We start from the raw sequence: 19,151 nt of genomic DNA on the forward strand, positions 1-19,151 counted from the left end.
GCTTCCTGCGCTACTCTGCTTTTGAAGAAAACAACAAGTAAATGCTGACCTGTGCCCTGGTGTGCTCTCATGTGCCCTGGTGTGCTCTCATGTGCCCTCATGTGCCCCCATGTGCTCCCATGTGCTCTCATGTGCTCCCATGTGCTCTCATGTGCTCTTATGTGTCCTGATTGTGCCCTGATGTGCCCCATGTACCCTCATGTGCCCCAATGTGCCATGTGCCCTCATGTGCCTAATGTACCCTCATGTGCTGGGCTCTGTACATCAGGGTACCCTGTGCCCTGATGTGCCATGTGCCCTGTCCTGATGTGCTGTGCCCCATGTGCTCTCATGTGCCCCATGTTCCCTGATTGTGCCCTGATGTGCCCTGGTGTGCTCGTATGTGCCCTGATATGCCCCATGTGCTCTGATTGTGCCCTGATGTGGCCCATGTACCCTGATGTGCCATGGGGCACATGAGAGCACATCAGGGCACAATCAGGGAACATGGGGCACACCAGGGAACATGGGGCACATGAGAGCACATGGGGCACAGCACATCAGGACAGGGCACATGGCACATCAGGGTACAGGACATGGCACATCACGGCACAGCACATCAGGACAGGGCACATGGCACATCAGGTTACAGGGCACATGAAACAGTACATCAGGGTACAAAGCCCAGCACATCAGTGTACATGGGGTACCCTGATGTGCTGGGCTTTGTACCCTGACGTGCTGTTTCATGTGCCCTGTACCCTGATGTGCCATGTGCCCTGTCCTGATGTGCTGTGCCCTGATGTGCCATGTCCTGTACCCTGATATGCCATGTGCCCTGTCCTGATGTGCCCCATGTTCCCTGGTGTGCCCCATGTTCCCTGGTTGTGCCCTGATATGCTCTCATGTGCCCTGGTGTGCTCGTATGTGCCCCATGTGCCCTGGTGTGCTCGTATGTGCCCCATGTGCCCTGGTGTGCTCGTATGTGCCCCATGTGCCCTGGTGTGCTCGTATGTGCCCTGGTGTGCTCGTATGTGCCCGTATGTGCCCTGGTGTGCTCGTATGTGCCCCATGTGCCCTGGTGTGCTCGTATGTGCCCCATGTGCCCTGGTGTGCTCGTATGTGCCCCGATGTGCCCCATGTACCCTGATAGGCCACATCAGGGTACATGGGCCACATCAGGGTACATGGGCCACATCAGGGTACATGGGCCACATCAGGGTACAAAGCCCAGCACATCAGGGTACATGGGGCACATGGCACATCAGGGTACATGGGCCACATGTACCCTGATGTGGCCCATGTACCCTGATGTGGCCCATGTACCCTGATGTGCCCCATGTACCCTGATGTGCCCCATGTACCCTGATGTGCCCCATGTACCCTGACGTGCTGTTTCATGTGCCCTGTACCCTGATGTGCCATGTGCCCTGTTCTGATGTGCTGTGCCCTGATGTGCCGTGCCCTGATGTGCCATGTCCTGTACCCTGATATGCCATGTGCCCTGTCCTGATGTGCTGTGCCCTGATGTGCCCCATGTTCCCTGGTGTGCCCCATGTTCCCTGGTTGTGCCCTGATATGCTCTCATGTGCCCTGGTGTGCTCGTATGTGCCCCATGTGCCCTGGTGTGCTCGTATGTGCCCCATGTGCCCTGGTGTGCTCGTATGTGCCCCATGTGCCCTGGTGTGCTCGTATGTGCCCCATGTGCCCTGGTGTGCTCGTATGTGCCCCATGTGCCCTGGTGTGCTCGTATGTGCCCCATGTGCCCTGGTGTGCTCGTATATGCCCCATGTGCCCTGGTGTGCTCGTATGTGCCCTGGTGTGCTTGTATGTGCCCCGATGGGCCACATCAGGGTACATGGGCCACATCAGGGTACATGGGCCACATCAGGGTACATGGGCCACATCAAGGTACATGGGCCACATCAAGGTACATGGGCCACATCAGGGTACATGTGCCACATCAGGGTACAAAGCCCAGCACATCAGGGTACATGGGGCACATGGCACATCAGGGTACATGGGCCACATGTACCCTGATGTGGCCCATGTACCCTGATGTGCCATGTGCCCCATGTACCCTGATGTGCTGGGCTTTGTACCCTGACGTGCTGTTTCATGTGCCCTGTACCCTGATGTGCCATGCGCCCTGATGTGCCATGTCCTGTACCCCGATATGCCATGTGCCCTGTCCTGATGTGCTGTGCCCTGATGTGCCCCATGTTCCCTGGTGTGCCCCATGTTCCCTGGTGTGCTCGTATGTGCCCCATGTGCCCTGGTGTGCTCGTATGTGCCCCATGTGCCCTGGTGTGCTCGTATGTGCCCCATGTGCCCTGGTGTGCCCCATGTGCCCTGGTGTGCTCGTATGTGCCCCATGTGCCCTGGTGTGCTCTGATTGTGCCCCATGTACCCTGATGGGCCACATCAGGGTACATGGGCCACATCAGGGTACATGGGCCACATCAGGGTACAAAGCCCAGCACATCAGGGTACATGGGGCACATGGCACATCAGGGTACATGGGGCACATGTACCCTGATGTGGCCCATGTACCCTGATGTGCTGGGCTTTGTGCCCTGATGTGCTGTTTCATGTGCCCTGTACCCTGATGTGCCATGTGCCCTGTCCTGGTGTGCTGTGCCCTGTCCTGCACTGTGCCATGTGCCCTGTCCCGATATGCCCTGCCCTAATGTGCCGTGCACCCTGATGTGGCCTGTTGTGCTGTACCCCTATGTGCTATGCTCTGATGTGCCCTGTACCCTGATGTGCTGGGCTTTGTACCCTGATGTGCCCTGTGCCCTGATGTGCTGTACCCTGATGGTGAGTGGTCAGTTTGTAGTGTAGTGGTCAGGGTTAATAATGCGTTCGCTGACACCAGTACTGTTTTTGATGTTTGAAAGTTTGCATGCGGCCCCCCATGGGATATGGAAACTTGTCTTGTGGCCCTCAGGTAATTTGAGTTTGAGACCCCTGCTTTACAGAAATAGAAGCCTGAAATTAACCACTTGCCGACCGCGCACCGCCGTTATACGTCCACAAGGTGGCTCGGCGAGAGCACGTAATATGACGTCCTCTCTCCCAGCCGCAGTACCGAAAAAAAAAAAAAAAATCGCTGATCGCCGCCATTACTAGTAAAAAAAAATATAATAAAAATGACATAAAAATACCCCCTATTTTGTAAACGCTATAACTTGTGCGCAAACCAATCAATAAACGCTTATTGCAATTTTTTTTTACGAAAAATATGTAGAAGAAAACGTATCGGCCTAAACTGAGGAAAAAAAATGTTTTTTTATATATTTTTGGGGGATATTTATTATAGCAAAATGTAAAAAATATTATTTTTTTTCAAAATTGTCGCTCTATTTTTGTTTATAGCGCAAAAACTAAAAACCGCAGAGGTGATCAAATACCACCAAAAGAAAGCTCTATTTGTGGGAAAAAAAGGACGCCAATTTTGTTTGGGAGCCACGTCGCACGACCGCGCAATTGTCTGTTAAAGCGACGCAGTCCCGAATCGCAAAAAGTACTCTGGTCTTTGGGCAGCAATATGGTCCGGGGGGTAAGTGGTTAATAGATGACAAAAACATTTGTTCTACCACATACCTGAACAAGATTTAAAAATGAAAATGATCTGCAAAACATTTGTCTTACTTGAAGGAGCAGTCAACGGGTTTGAAGGGAGGGCAGGCAAGGGGTGTGCGCCACTCAAACATATATATGCAGTCCGAAGTCTCGTTCATAAAAACAGGCTGAAATGATATGATAAATTACAAAAGCTAGATGTTAATGTGCATTTATGTAATCACAATGCATTACACAAAGGAATTTACATGAGGTGATCCAAGACTTAATTATGCCCTTATCACAATATGATATAACTAAATACAATTTTTTTTCCCCTCTTCATAAAATTCTTTATGCCATCTACTAGTCTTGTCCCATACTTGTGCCTTATTGGCAGACCATCCACACTCTTATTCATTCCTTCTTTGGGTCCTGGATCTCTTACTCAAAAAAACATTTCTGCTGGGTCTTCCTCCCCCCGTTTCCCAAAACCTCCAAAGAGCTACTGGCCCATGTTCTAACAGCAGCAAGCTGTTAAGTAGAAAAAAAAAAGTGAGCCTCCCTCACTAATTGAGCTACATGGAAGGATCTGGAACAAAGTTGATGGAATCTCTTATAGCATCCCTAAATGATTCTCTGGACAAACACAACCGAATCATCTGGGAACTGTGGGACCTCTTGGAAACACCTAATTTTTCCTTTTTTATGTAGAGTAAAAAACGTACGGGGGGTGTGGGGGTACTGTGTGGCCCAATCTCAGAGGGGGTGGGGTTGGTGTGGTGGGGGGGTTGGGGGCCTTGGCAGATAGACATTCTTTTTTTCTCTCTCCTTTTCTTTTATCTCTGGTTTTCTGCTCTCTCTTTTATTTGATTCCCTTTTTATTTTTACTACCGATACATGGACTGTTTTTTTGCAGAACTGAATACTTGTTGATTGCCGTTTGCTCTGCCTGCATAGATACTGGTTGTGTTATGTTGCTAGAGTTTTGCTCAACAGCTTCTTTTAGCTACTGATTTCATGTGTTCCTCTGCTGAATGATCTATGCTTGACAAACTTGCTGCCATGACGACATCTTCCAGTCTCCTATTTCCTGTTTCCTTTCTTACAAATAAACCAAAAAATTACCAGTTTTCCAAAAAATTCATTAGGCCAATAAAACTGATTAGTAATTTTAAACCTCTATATGGCGGAACACTTTTGAACACAGAATCCTTTAAACATAATGTTAACACGGTTGAATACTGTGAACTGAACTGGTCCAAATCCCTGGTAACTATGTAAACACAGAAACAAATGCTAGTGTTTTTTTCCTCTTCCCTAGTAAATCTAATAGCAAAAAGTTTTTTAGTTTAAGATCGAGTAAAGAAAAGGAAAATAATCTTTGTCAGGTTTGGCATCTGTGTCCCTGTTTGGGAGATGCACCCATCTGATTGTCCTGGTCCAGGTAAAAAAATTGTGGCAAATCCAACATTTTACATGTGTCACCACATTAGCAGGTGGAGGGAAAGTTTCCAAAGGGCACATTTGCCTAAAAATAGGTCTAGAAGCAATCTAACTAGAGCATAGGCAACACAGCAAACAACTGCTAATGGGCACCGTGTAAAATCAGAAACCAGGAGTGCCTGCAGCTCAAAAAGCAGCTTAGGGCCTTATGTCTGAAGCTAGCATCAGATGAGGCAGAAACGTCCATCTGGAAGGGTAGAAAGTAGAGAAAAGGGTCTACAGAAAAATGCAAAGAGTCCTGGTGAGCAGGAAAGATGGGTACATGCAAGTAGGCATTTTTATATCCACCAAAGCCAAGAAGCCCCCCTGGTAAAGAGCAGCAATGGCTGACTCTATACAGAATTAATGGGCCTGAATGAATGAGAAACTTATATAGCGCGACACATGCAAACTTAATCGCCTCTGGGCGCTTGATGTACCCGACTCTTTTGATATCAAAAGAGATGAGTTTTGATCTTTTTCCTGAAGGCCAAGTGGTTCTCCTCCAACCGAATGCTGGTTGGTAAAGCGTTCCATAGTCTGGGACCTTGGACCGCGAATCTTCTATCTCCTTTGGTTTTGTAGTTGGCTTTCGGTATCTGAAGAAGATTTTGATTGGTGGATCGCAGAATGCGATTGGGATTACGGGCTTTTATTTTTTCGCATAGATAATGGGGAGCATTGTCCTGGATACATCTATGGGTTAGACACAGTGCTTTAAAAGCAATTCTGTATTTTACTGGTAACCAATGAAGGGTTCTCAGTGAAGGTGAGATTGATTCCCAGGGCCTTTTCCCGGTCACTAGTCTGGCGGCCGTATTTTGAACGACTTGCAGACAAGCGATTTGGTACTTTGGGAGTCCGAGGTAAAGGGCATTAGCATAGTCCAGTCTAGAGTTCACAATTGATCCCACTACGACCGCTGTGTCTTCTTTGGGAATAAAAGGAGTCAGTCTGCGTAGTAGGCGCAGCAGATGGTGAGATCCGCTGACTACCGACCCTATTTGTGCGTCCATTGTCATGTCGGAGTCAAAGATGACCCCGAGACTTTTGACTTTGGCGCTAGGGGAGATGATTTTGCCCACAATGGGCGGGGGTATCCACGGTGTTGCATGTTGATTCCTCCGTTTGGCGTGAAACAGGAGAAGTTCTGTTTTCGCTCCGTTGAGTTTAAGGTAACTCTTTGTCATCCAGTTCTCTATCAAAGAGAACTGGATTGTAAACATTAAGGGCCTTGAGGTCCACAACGAGGTAAATCAGTTGGAGTAAAACCCCTGAAACAATTCTGTAGCTAGAATTTGGGCGAGGAAAAGTCCAGAGAGTGCCTGATGGAGATCGGCAAGTTGTTCAGGAGAGAAAAAGAGGTTTGACATTAGAAACTGAGAAGGTAGGGAAGTGAGTTTGCAGGCTTGAGACACCACCTTTAGCACCTAGGCATCAGGAAAGTTATTGGGGTGGCCACAATGAGTTGTGCCTCGAAAGAAAACAAATTGGAATAGAGACTCGATTCTGCTAGCTTTAAGAAAAGCAAAACATTTGCCATCCCTGTTGCTGGTACAATTGATTGCTTGGGTGGTAATGAGCCCAGCCAGAACCGGAGATGTGATTGTTATGTGTGGAGCCTGATCTTGCCGGGAGCGGCATGTGAAATATTTAACCAATTATATTTTATTGCCAGTGTCCAATCCTTCTGTAGGGGACAGGATAACCTACAGTTTTAAGACTTCCTGTGTCCCTCAATGGATGAGAAAAAAAAGGGGTTTTCCTTGGGAGAGATCTTTCACTTTCAGCTGTGAAAAACGTTTTGACCTTGGCTATATTGTGCACCAATGACAAGCTTAAAAAAAAAAAAAAAAAAATTTATATATATATATATATATATATATATATATATAAAAGATTATTAGAGATACGGGTGACACTCAGACACATTTTTGCAAGAATCATTTAAAAATAAAAATAAATAAGTTTCATTTTTGTTTCAGGATCAATGAGGTATGGCTCCTGGACTAGATTCAAATAATATGAACTGGTATTTTGCTGTGCTTTACAGAAATCAAACGGTCATTTTCTTACAAAATGTTTCCAAAAAAATAATACCAACCATCCTTTCGGTTTTGTCACAGTAGAAGAGAATAAGTGTTGTACGGTTATACTTCTGGTGACAGAGATCTCCTCCTGTATAATTTACCATAATGAGGCCATCTTCATATATCATCTTTTGGTTGGTTAATCCTATAAAAAAAAAAAATAGTACTTTTAATAGGCAAGAAAATAATTGAAGTGTTGCAAATAGATTACAGATTAGATTAGTAACAAAACATAATTGTTTTTAATGAACATGGAAATGCAATTATTTTAATAAATATAAACTGCTAAATAGCTTTTCTCATCAACAGTATATAGCAGTCTTGTGACTTCCATCAGTGTCTGGTTAATGCTTGTAGGAGGAGCTCTCAATCTCCTCCGATTGTCCTTTGAGGCTGCTGGATTCTGTCTGGACAGTGCTAATTGGCCCTGTGCTGATCACATGCGCCCTCTTAACCACTTTAATACCGGGCATATTCTGGCACTTCTCTCCTTCATGAAAAATCATAATTTTTTTGCTACAAAATTACTCAGAACCCCCAAACATTATATAGTTTTTTTTTTTTTTTTTTTAGCAGACACCCTAGGAAATAAAATGGTGGTCATTGCAACTTTTTATCTCGCATGGTATTTGCGCAATCATTTTTCAAACGCCTTGTTTTGGGGGGGGGGGGGGGGGGTTGTCATGAATTAAAAAACAAAACAGTAAAGTTAGCCCAATTTTTTTTGTATAATGTGAAAAGATGTTACGCCGAGTAAATAGATACTCAACTTGCTTTAAAATTCCGCACACTCATGAAATGGGACCAAACTTCAGTACTTAATCCATAGGCAACAACGCTTTGAATTTTTTTTTTACAGGTTACTATTTTTAAGTTACAAAGGTCTAGTGCTAGAATTGTTGCACAACGCACGCGGCGATACCTCACATGTGTTGTTTGAATGGCGCTTACATATGTGGGCGGGACTTGCTTGCGTGTTTGCTTCCGAGCGCAAGCTACCGAGGACAGGGGAGTTTTTATAGATTTTAATTTTTTTAAACACTTTTAATTACATTTTTATTTCTATTACAAGGAATGTAAACATTCCTTGTAATAGGAATATATTGCGATAGGTCCTCTTTATGAAGAGATGTGGGGTCAATAAGACCCCACATCTCTCCTCCAGGCTGGAAAGCATGAGATCGGGAAAAATATTCACCGATCTCATGCTGACAGCCGCAGTGTCGGCGGGAGGGGGGGGGTGACGTCCCATCCCACCACCTATAAGAAAGATCAAGCGGCAGAACTGCCGCTATGATCGTTCTTATCGTGCACAGAATCTCCGGCTGCAAAGAATGATATCTGAATGATGCCTGAAGCTGCAGGCATCATTCAGATATCCCCGCACAAATTCAAGGACGTCATTTGACGATGTGCGCTATTAAAGGGAAAACTCAGGAGCGGACAGCGGAAGAAGGGGAGGATCAGAGAAGACAGGATCCAACAGCCAATTTACATATTGCAGAGGATTAACCCCTTAGGTTCCACAGTGAGTTCCACTGTTGTGGGTTTAGTAACACTTTAAAAGTAGACCCGTCATGGAAATGCATAGTCTTAAAGAGGAAGTAAACCCACCTTTAAAAAAAAAAAAAAACACCACCTGCAAGACAAAGGCATAATGAGCTAGTATGCATAGCATACCAGCTCATTATTAAATACTCACCTCCGATCGAAGCCCCCGCAGCCGTCCTCATACATCACTCAGGCAGCCGACATCTCTCCCTGGGGAGGTTTAGGAGGAGATATTTCAAGCACTTACAGCAGGGGTGCCCAACCTATTGAAGAGCGAGGGAGACTTAAAGCGGAGGTTCACCCTAAATTTAAACTTCATTGCTCTCCTACCTCCAGCCCTAATCTAGCACTGCAGCGTTGTCATTTTCTTTAAAATGTGTATCCTTACCTGTGTTCTAGATGACTTCCGGGTCTTCTTCCCAGCGGGGAGTGGGCGTGTCGCTCCTTTTCCCAGACGAGGCGTAATTGGATGCTGTGCGCAAGGTCTCCTGGGAGTGACGTTATATTACTCACAGGAGACCAGCTCGAGTGTCACGTGACGCGCGTCATGTGACTAGGAATCCAGGAAGCGTTTGCTTGTGGGATTCAAATTGCCCACAAGCAAGATGGAAAAGGCCAGGACCCTTTTTTTATAAGGTATCCTTTTTGGCGAAAACGGAGCGGACGGACGTAGGAGCGGCTAGCAGGTGAGTAGTACCTAGCTAGCTTTTACCAGGCTTTGGAGATTTAAAAAAAAAAAAAATAGCTAAACCCGCGGAACCCCCGCTTTAAGTGACTTGGTAACCGGTCACGGGCCACAATGAGCAGAGTGGGTGGATGGCATGTCCATGTCTGCTCTGCATATGCAGAGCGGACAAGGACATAGCCCACTATACTTTTGAGAGGATTGGAGGTAGGACACAAGTCGGTTTATGTCTGCCACTACTTAGAGCTAAATTAAGGGTCCAATTGGTCGGAATGACCGTGTGAAAGGGGCCCCAATGCTCCTTTCACACTGATGCGCTGCGATTTACCCGCACCGCGGGTGCAACGCAGTGTACCTTTGGCTTACCTGCACTTTGCAATAGACTTCTATTATATATCTGCAGGTTTGGTGCACTTTCAGAAAGCTCACCAAACTCGCAGAGAATAACAGAAGTCTATGGCTCAGTGCAGCTAAACTGCTCTGCACCTGCGGATCAGTTTGAAAGCAGCCCAGTAACCACTGCAGAACAGATATGCCCATATATACATTGTGATTTTAGTAATAAACTGACCTTTAATAAAAGTATTCTATTCCATCCCAGAGCAGGAGGTCGCGGGCCACATCAGAGGGCCCCCGGGCCACTGGTTGGGCATCCCTGACCTACAGGCAAGCCTTAATCTAGGCTTACCTGTAGGTAAAAGTGGTTGTAAAAGGGTTACAAACACTTTTCAACTTCAACAAACATACAAGTTTTAAAGGTAATTTAAAGTAATTTAAAGTGCCAGAGTTCCATTTATTTAGAAATGACGACTGTTCGGACTCATCCAACCAATAAGGTTTTCACAGGACTATTTACATTCAAATACAAACCAAGAAAAGGTTACCCCCTTTGGTTTCTTCAAAGTTTACTTACAAACTGACCCTTCAGTTAAACTGCAATAGAACAGGATTATATCAGTACCTGCCACCTTTACTGTGGCTCCCTTGATCTGGCAGGAAGAAACTGTTGTTCCACTAGGCGCTTTGGATGTACAAGACGACTCTGTAACTTCCCCACAGACACGAAGCTGATATAAGTAAGCGCCGTATTTCACTTCCACATTCTTTGCCCCCAGCGGTTTCAGATTATACACATGACCATATTTGGGGTCTGTAACTTGGCATTTGTCACCTGTTAAAATAAAATAAAAAATTATCGCTATTAATAATGCTGATATTTAAATAGGTTCTAGCTGAAAAATTACAGATTATATGCTGCCAATTGTATGTCAGGTACAGTAAAATCTTGGTTTGAGAGCGTTTAGGCCCCTTTCACATTGAGGCGTTTTTCATGCGGTACAGCGCTAAAAATAGCGCTGCTATACCGCATGAAAAAATCATGCCCTGCAGGCTTCAACTGAAGCGGTGCGGTAGCAGGACCACTCCAGAAGTCCTGCTAGCCGCATATTTGGAGCGGTATAGGAGCGGGGTGTTTGCGGCTCCTATAACGCGCCTTCCCATTGAAATCAATGGGAAACAGCAGTAATACCGCGGTAATACCGCCCGCAATGCGGGCGGTATTAACCCTTTTTCGGCCACTAGCTGGGGTTAAAACCTCACCGCTAACGCCCGAATATCGCGGTAAATACGACGGTATAGCGGCGCTAAAAATAGCGCGGCTATACCGTCACCGCACCTCTGCTGCCCAATGTGAAAGCAGCCTTAGCAAGACCAGCTACATTTTTAAATACATTTTTGACTTGATATACCAACAATGTCTTGATATACAAGAAGCGTCATGTCACAACTGAGCATAAAAGAGAAGAGAGGCGCCTTGAAGTGTAGCAATATGGTTACATTTAATGAAGGTACAACATTTAGCAACATATTGCTACACTTAGAGGCACCTCTCTTCTCTTTTTTACTCTGTAGCTCCTTCTGGATTTTGCTTCTAATCCCCTTGTGGAGGCTTCCATTTGAAGATGGACATTTAATGATTACACAACCTGGTAACCTTGCTATGATCTTTTTATATAGACTATAAAATGAAGGACCTATGAATAAATGGTTGTGGAACGAATCATTTGAGTTTCCATTTCTTATGGGAAAATTTGCATTGGTATACAAGTGCTTTGGATTACAAGCATGTTTCTGGAACAAATTATGCTCGCAATCCAAGGTTTTACTGTATATGGGAGTGATCGAATGACCAACTATCATACTATACTCAAAATTTAACAAGCCACCAACAGCAGTTCCTAAAAAGATATTTACTAGATGAGTAAAAGTCTTGCTGATTAGTTTCATAGCTCCCAATTACTAGACAAACAGGGGGGGGAGTTACTAAACCTGGGAGAAAAATCTGGTGCAGCTCTGCATGGTAGCATGACTTCAGACTAGCTTAATGAAGGAGCGTGGCTGTCACGTCATCTTAGCCTGTACAAGCGTGAAACGCGTCGCTAACCAGTGACGTCACCCCCCTCGCCAGCACCACATCTACGCTCCGGGCCTCGCTCTGCATCCAGTCTGTTTGCGGCCAACTTTCTCCAACTCTCCAGCGGTTTCCTGGATCAAGCAGAACCAGCGCCCCAGCAAGCAGGATCGGTTTGATGGATCTGAAGAAAATTCCCACGTCTGGGACCACTCTTTATACAAGGCTTACTGATCACTTTTAATATGAGTGTTGCCTGTACATATACTTTGTGATTAAAATTGTTTTACTTTTACACCCAGAGGCGCCCCTTGTGTTTGATTTCAACTTGTTCAATTAAGCTTTGACAAAATCTGGAAGCCACTTGTTTTCTATGCAGAGCTGCACCAGGTTTTTCACACTCCAGCTTTAATAAATCAACCCCACAGTTTGCGTTTAAAAATAGCTATAGATCACCAATTGTTAACCGAAAGCAAAACTCCCCTTTCTTTGCTGACCTCCCCAGGGTGGCTCCACCAGCTATAAACGTGTGCTTGGTTCAGATAACATCTACGGAACATCTACGGTGTAAACTTGGATTGGCTTCCTTTTCCCGCTAAAGAAAATAATCTACATTCTGTCACCAATGACTATTAGGAGTGCGAAATACTGCCTTTTAATTAAATCCTACAGAGTCTAACATTTTCAAAATAATTGTAAAAGATGTTTAAATGTACTGCATGTCTGGTCATGTAAGGTCATTCTTTTGCAACATTAAATATTTTGAGGTCCACAATTTAAAAAAATGTGCAAGCAAAATAGGATTTTTTACTTTTTTTGGTTATAAAGTCAAATAATATTTACCTTAAAAGATGCTCTGCTTTAAAGATTAAAAAAAAAAAAAAAAAAAATTCCTACGGTCTGTTCCTTAACCCAACTACTTACAGGAGCCCTCTCTTGATCCAGCACTGTTCATTTGTAGTAAGGATGAGCTCAGGCGTGTGCGCAAACCGCACGTGCAGAGCCCGCCAGGAAGTCGGCACTGCGGAGCACTAATCACTAGCAATGAGACATCGTCCCGATGCGATGCTGCAGAGATCAGGAAATGTCTGACTGCTTATGATTATTGCTGTGCAGCGCTGCCTTCCTGGCGGGCTCTGCACGTGCCGTTTGTGAACACGCCTGAGCGCATCCTTAATCTGTAACCACACTGGTCTTTGCTCCTCTTTTCACAGGACATATTGAGAGTAGCAGAAGCCATTGGCTTATGCTGATGTCAGTCAAATCCAGGGAGGAGGGAGATGTGACATCATCCACCCACCTCTCCACTTCAGCCAACAAGAGGATGCCATGCAAAACTTCCTATGAATGGCAGCTCTCAGTCTGCCTCGATTTTGTTCCAGGAGCAAGGTTCCCATGCTGCTGCCAGAACACAGTGTTGTACACCATATGTAGCCGATTCTACATACCATTTATACAGCACTACCAGTGAGCACATCTGTTAGTGAAGCAAATTGCTTGTTTGGACCAACTTGGTCCAAATGAAATACTTAAAGTCAAAAGAAACATGGAGTTAGGCTTTAAGCATAAGATTTGTGCCAGGAGACAACCTCCTCAGGCATAAAATCATCCAACGAGGATAAATTAAAGGGTTTGTAAAGGTAAAAAAAAAATTCCCTAAATAAATTCCTTTACCGTAGTGCAGTCCTCCTTCACGTACCTCATCCTTCGATTTTGCTTTAAATGTCCATATTTCTTCTGAGAAATCCTCACTGCCTGTTCTTCGGTCTAACTACACACCGTAATGCAAGGCTTTCTCCCTGGTGTGGAGAACGCCTCTTGAGGGGGAGGGGGCGAGCAGGAGTGTCGGGACACTCTCTACTTTGCAGATGGCGAAAAGAGCCGTGTGTTAGTGGGCATCCTGACACTCCTGCTCGCCCCCTCCCCTCAAGAGGCTTTCTCCACACCAGGGAGAAAGCCTTGCATTACGGTGTGTAGTTACAGATAGAAGAACGGGAAGTGAGGATTTCTCAGAAGAAATAAGGACATTTAAAAGCAAAAATCGAAGGATGAGATTTAAGTGAAGGAGGGCTGCACTAAGGTAAAAGGAAGCCATTTAGGGAAAAAACATATTTACCTTTAAAACCCATTTAAACCTCCCATCAGCTGTGTGCAAAAGTGGCTGAAGGCATATAGGAGACAGACTTTGGAGGAGAAGGCGTAGACCAGGAGTAGGCAACCTCGACCCTCCAGCTGTGGTGAAACTACAAATCCTATCATGCCTCTGCCTCTAAGAGTTACACCTCTGATTGTCAGGGTCTTGCAATGTCTCATGGGACTTGTAATTTCACCACAGCTGGAGGGCCGAGGTTGCCTACTGTTAGATTTTGAATTTATTACCATTTTAAGCAATAAAAGTTTCTGGAATCTTCATTGAAACATGTTAATTTTGAAGGTTGCTGAGGACTAGAGAAAAGGTAATTTGCTTTGTACGTAACATCTATTTCTGAAATAGTATGTCAGGACAATGGGTGGAGTTATGTTACTTAAAATACACAGGTGGGTGTTACTTTTGTGACAGTAGCTTCATCACCTTCCTTGGAGCGATGCTAAATGTAAATATGCTTGGCTTTAAAAACAGTATAAGAAACCAAGTGGTTTGACTAGCTAGTTAGGAAGAGGGTGGGGAAGTGATCATTCACTATGGAAGATGGGGGTAGGAGGCCCACCCTGCAGGAAGATGTACCATCTCATCTGACACCTCATTCCTCCTTCTGAAGCAACCATCTCAACATGTCTTACCAGTTGTCATTATGCAAGCATTGTCTTTTGCTTGTCTTTCTTGAAGAATAAACTCACACTTTTGAAGATAGCCAAAATCGTAATTATTGAGAACGAAACGCCTAGGAAGAAGACACTATGAAAAAATGACCCCTACATTCTTCAACTACCCCTGACGTAGACAGTCACTTGAAGGCCCAGTAATCATGGATGTGATTTTACTCATAAATCATCACATTACAAAAAGATCTCAGGGTCCAGGTACAGTCTTTAAGACAGCGACAAGAATCAGATGAACCGGAAAACTGCAAAGCGAGTTCTCTTGGCTCTGCAGTTAACAAAGAATCTTTGTTTTAAGAATAAAAAAGTCTTGATTGAAAATAATAAAATGGCGGTGAGGGGAAAAAAAATGACATCCATAGTTCTAAAACACTAGCAAAAACACTAAAGCATAATCGGAGTGGGGGGGGGGGGGATTATACTGGCTGACTAACAAGTTTTTGTTGCCAGTGTTCAAGTCTCCTGTGGGCGGCGGTATAACCATTGTGTCACAGAATTCCTTCTAAAAAGTTTGACATCAGGCTGCAGACTATGAACTGAAAATAATGAGTAGGAACAAGGGGTCACACCCATCTAGCATCTCATCTGCATTTAAAAAGTAGCTGTTCGGGAGGGTCAGATGGAGAGAGAGTCATCGACTGCCTTTATGCCTGTCCGGACACAAAGCAACATTTAGCAGAGCGACTAAAGTTGGCCATACATGGTTCACATTCTGGCCAGTTCCTGATGAACCACTCAGTGGGTGCCCCGTTTAGCCACTTCCCACCTGACATCCCTCAACAAAAAAAAAAGGAGCCAGATGGAAATACAAATCAGATGCAGCTGTTGAGGTATTTTGACATGAATGGAGGCATCTTTTAACGTGCAGCCTGCAGAGTGAATGGAAAAACTCTATGTGTGTATGGCCAGCCCAAGGCAGGAGAAATCTTCTCTGGCAGTGTAAATGCTTACCTTCAGCTCTTATAACAGGGCATGCTTCAGATGTCCTCCACAAGAATACATATTCACAGTCATCTAGCTCTTGGAAAACAGGGGACCCCTATTATAATAAAGAAAATATAAAAAAATGTAACAGATATATAGACAGATACATACGGTAGAGACAGGCACAGAAATGTCACGGTTTCTAATAAAAAATTTGGTAAACAAAATTTGTATTTGGAAGACATTAATTCCCAAACTGGTTTACATGAGAACCCTTGCTCTAATACATACTTTAAAAATCCACATGAAAGAGACCCTGACATAACAAGCCCAGATTTAGTTAGTAGTCAGACAACTGGACAGCACTTAAGGAATTAAATAAAAGAGTCGTACTATGTTATGGCCACAATGGAAGATGATCCGTGTAGAGTAATGCTTGTTGTCTCTACATTTGTCTCCACTCATGTAGACGATGGTAAGAGACCCATCTGCTGAAGCCTGAGGACTCATCTGAATAAAGCCAAGGTTGAAGCTTTTATTATCTGTAGTCTTCATGCAGGACCCAACAACTCCCCCTAAAGAGAAAAGAACAGGTTTGCCTACAAGTCACAGCCACGTTATACAGGAAAAGATACATCACAAAGGCCTTCTTATATAATCAGGGTTACCATCTTAGGGATTTATGTTCCTGTTTGGCTGAGAGTAGCATCATTGTGGGATGGACCCCAAGGTCTACCCTTAGGCTTAATGTACAAGGGACGTTTTTACGACCTCACCTGAACGATTTAACTTGACAGATAGTAATCCACTTTTTGTTTTCTACCTAGAGCTTGGAAATGCAACAGTTTTAGTAAATATAAACTGCAAAATATGTTTTTTTCATCAGCAGTTAGAGCAGTCTTGTGACTTCTATCATTGTCTGGTTAAAGCTTGTAGGAGGAGTTTTCCATCTGCACTGACTGTCCTATAAGGCTTCAGGACCCCTGACCCTCTGTCTGGACAGTGCATATTGTTCTTTTGCCGATCACGTGCACTCTCCCAAGAAAGAAAGAAAAAACAACTTCGCAACACACACCAAACTGAGCATGTGCAGCTTGTCCCCTACCATATGTTCTACCAGGAGATAGTTTGGGGACTGTGGGAGAATGGGAGGATCAAACAGCCTTTTTACACAACGTGGAGGATTAACCCCTCAGGTTCCACAGTGAGTATAACCAGCATATTTTACTGCATATACAGACTGATTTTACTGTTGTGGGTTTAGTAACACTTTTAAATGTACTTTAATTTTAATACATGTCCTTTAATTACCGGAATTAGAATTGGTATCCAATTGCAGTCCCAGTACAGCAGAGCTGCAGGATAAGAGGGAGAGGCAGTACAAGGAGCCAATTAGTTCATATGCTGACAAGAAGCATGCTGATTGGAGCCAAGTGACTGTGTTGCTTATCCTTTCACGGTCAAGTCACAGACTGGGATCGGACCAGGACAACCTTGGGTCAGGGGAAGTGCACTAAATGATGTGGGCTACAAAACTGAAGACATCTAGTAGCAGAAAAGTGCTGCAGGGAAAACCTCTCGACTAAAGTTACAGCAAAAACTGATTTTATCTTTTGACGGGCTATTCATTTTTATGTTGTTGCTTTTGGCTGAAGTGCTGTTTTAAAGACAGAGTACAGTATTTAATTGAGCACACATTTTATTTTATATTGCACTGTTAAATGTGAAGTGTATGTCCAAGCATGTCTTACAAGTTTGCAATACATAAACATTTTGGCATGTTTTGGCTCCCTAAAAATGAGGTAAGTAAAAATATCCACTGATCTGCCAGTGTGCTACTAACTTTGCAGTGTCAGCCCTGACCAGTTCTCTTTTGCTGTACTACAGAACACTCCATCCTCTCTTCACTTCCATAATATGGGGGGACACATTCTGTAGTTTTTGAAATAACAACTGGACAGGGCTGATAATACTGCATGAAAAGTCAGTGTATAGAAAGCTACAATGTCATAGGACTGTTGGTAGATTAGCATTCATTCTTTTGTAACTACAGGGTTTTAAAAGGAAAAAAACACAGGGAAATGTGTATGTATTGTAAGACACACACAATAAATCTGATAGAATTTGACTTTTCATTTTACAAGCTTATGGTTTCATATTTTGGCGATTGTTTTAAATGAAGAAATTAACAGATTTACCACCCAAATAACACTACATAGCTACTTAAAACTGTTAACAGCATGCAGCCAGAAAACAGAAAACAGCCAGATTAGCAAGTAAAAGCAGCACACATTAGGCACGCAGTTAACCCCTTGATTGTCCCTAGACATTAAAGGAGTTGTAAAAGAAAAAAAATGTTCACCTTAATGCAATCTACACATTAAGGTGAAAAAACATTGCATAACGCCGCCTCCCCGCCCCCGTTATACTTACCTGACCCCTCGAAAGTCCCGCGCGGTCCCGAGATCCTCTTCGCCGCTCAGCCTGGCCACTGATTGGCTAGAGCGCATGGGATTGAGAGCAGCGCAGCCATTGGCTGGCACTGCTGTCAATCACATCCAGTGACACGGCGCGCCAAAGGGGCGGGGCCGAGTGATACAGTGAGCGGCTATGGCCGCTCGCTGTATCACGGGAGCGCGCCCGCAATTAGTGACCACCATGCGAGCTCTCGCATGACTGTGGTTACTAATTGCGGGGAGGTCCAGAGACAGCCGCCGAGGGACCCCAGAACAGGACGATCGGGGCCACTCTGTGCAAAATGAACTGCACAGTGGAGGTAAGTATAACATGTTTGTTATTTTAAACGAAAAAATTTCCTGTACAAACGCTTTAACCTCTTCCCAGACAGTGTCATTAGTACAGTGTCAGAGTATAGTCTCACTGATCACTGAATTAGTGTCACCAGCAATCATTTAGTGATCCTCCCAGCCAGTGTGATGGTGCCAGATTGCCCTCCACACTATCATAGTGACACTATAAGTCGCTGATAACTGCCATTACAGTATAGTGTCTATAGCTACGTAAATTCTGGTATATACAGTATACCATCGCTTGTAGACGTTATAACTTTCATACAAGCCAATTAATATGCACTTATTGGGATATTTTACCAGACATGTAGCAGAATAAATTTTGGCCTAAAATTTATGAAGAAATGTGATATATTTTTTTATTATTGGATATGTTTTATAAACAGAAAATATTTCCCCCCCCCCCCAAAAAAAATAAAATAAAAAAAAAACAGTGGTGATTAAATACCACCAAAAGAAAGCTATTTGTGTGAAAAATAAAAAAAATTATAGTATTTTGCGTACAGGGTTGCATGGCAGTGCAATTGTCAGTTGAATTAGCACAGTGCTGAATAACAAAATGTTATTAAATGGTGATCAAATGGAGATCTTTTATACATATTGTAGTTCAGCAGTAAGACTGTGATTTATTAGATGTATTATTGTTGCTATACAACATTTTATTTTAGCACTGTGTAATTACGTGTACATCAAACCAGTGAGAATGCTAAACACACCTGTTTCAGAAGCTTAATTTTCCAACTCATAGGCCACATGCTAGCTCTGAGGTAACAACTTCCCCATTGACTGCAGTCAGTCTAAATAGGCTCAGTTGGTCTTCCCCAGAACTAATG

At 44.1% G+C, this 19,151-nt stretch overlaps 1 protein-coding gene across 2 annotated transcripts in view; it reads right to left on the reverse strand.

Annotated features, from left to right (window-relative positions):
- IGF2R (insulin like growth factor 2 receptor) overlaps positions 1-19,151 on the reverse strand; it is a 274,566-nt gene that overhangs the window by 100,608 nt on the left and 154,807 nt on the right. For both annotated transcript variants that reach the window (XR_005748735.1, XM_040350930.1), the window contains exons 25-29: positions 15,902-16,083; positions 15,536-15,623; positions 10,316-10,525; positions 7,133-7,263; positions 3,634-3,731 (exon numbers count right to left, since the gene is read on the reverse strand). Coding sequence is in view for 1 of the 2 variants with exons in the window: in XM_040350930.1 (XP_040206864.1) it covers positions 3,634-3,731; positions 7,133-7,263; positions 10,316-10,525; positions 15,536-15,623; positions 15,902-16,083 (709 nt within the window). In the remaining variant the exon portion in view is untranslated. The remainder of the gene's footprint in view (positions 1-3,633; positions 3,732-7,132; positions 7,264-10,315; positions 10,526-15,535; positions 15,624-15,901; positions 16,084-19,151) is intronic.

Source organism: Rana temporaria, chromosome 4, assembly GCF_905171775.1.
Source record: "Rana temporaria chromosome 4, aRanTem1.1, whole genome shotgun sequence".
NCBI classification, from domain to species: Eukaryota; Metazoa; Chordata; class Amphibia; order Anura; family Ranidae; genus Rana; species Rana temporaria.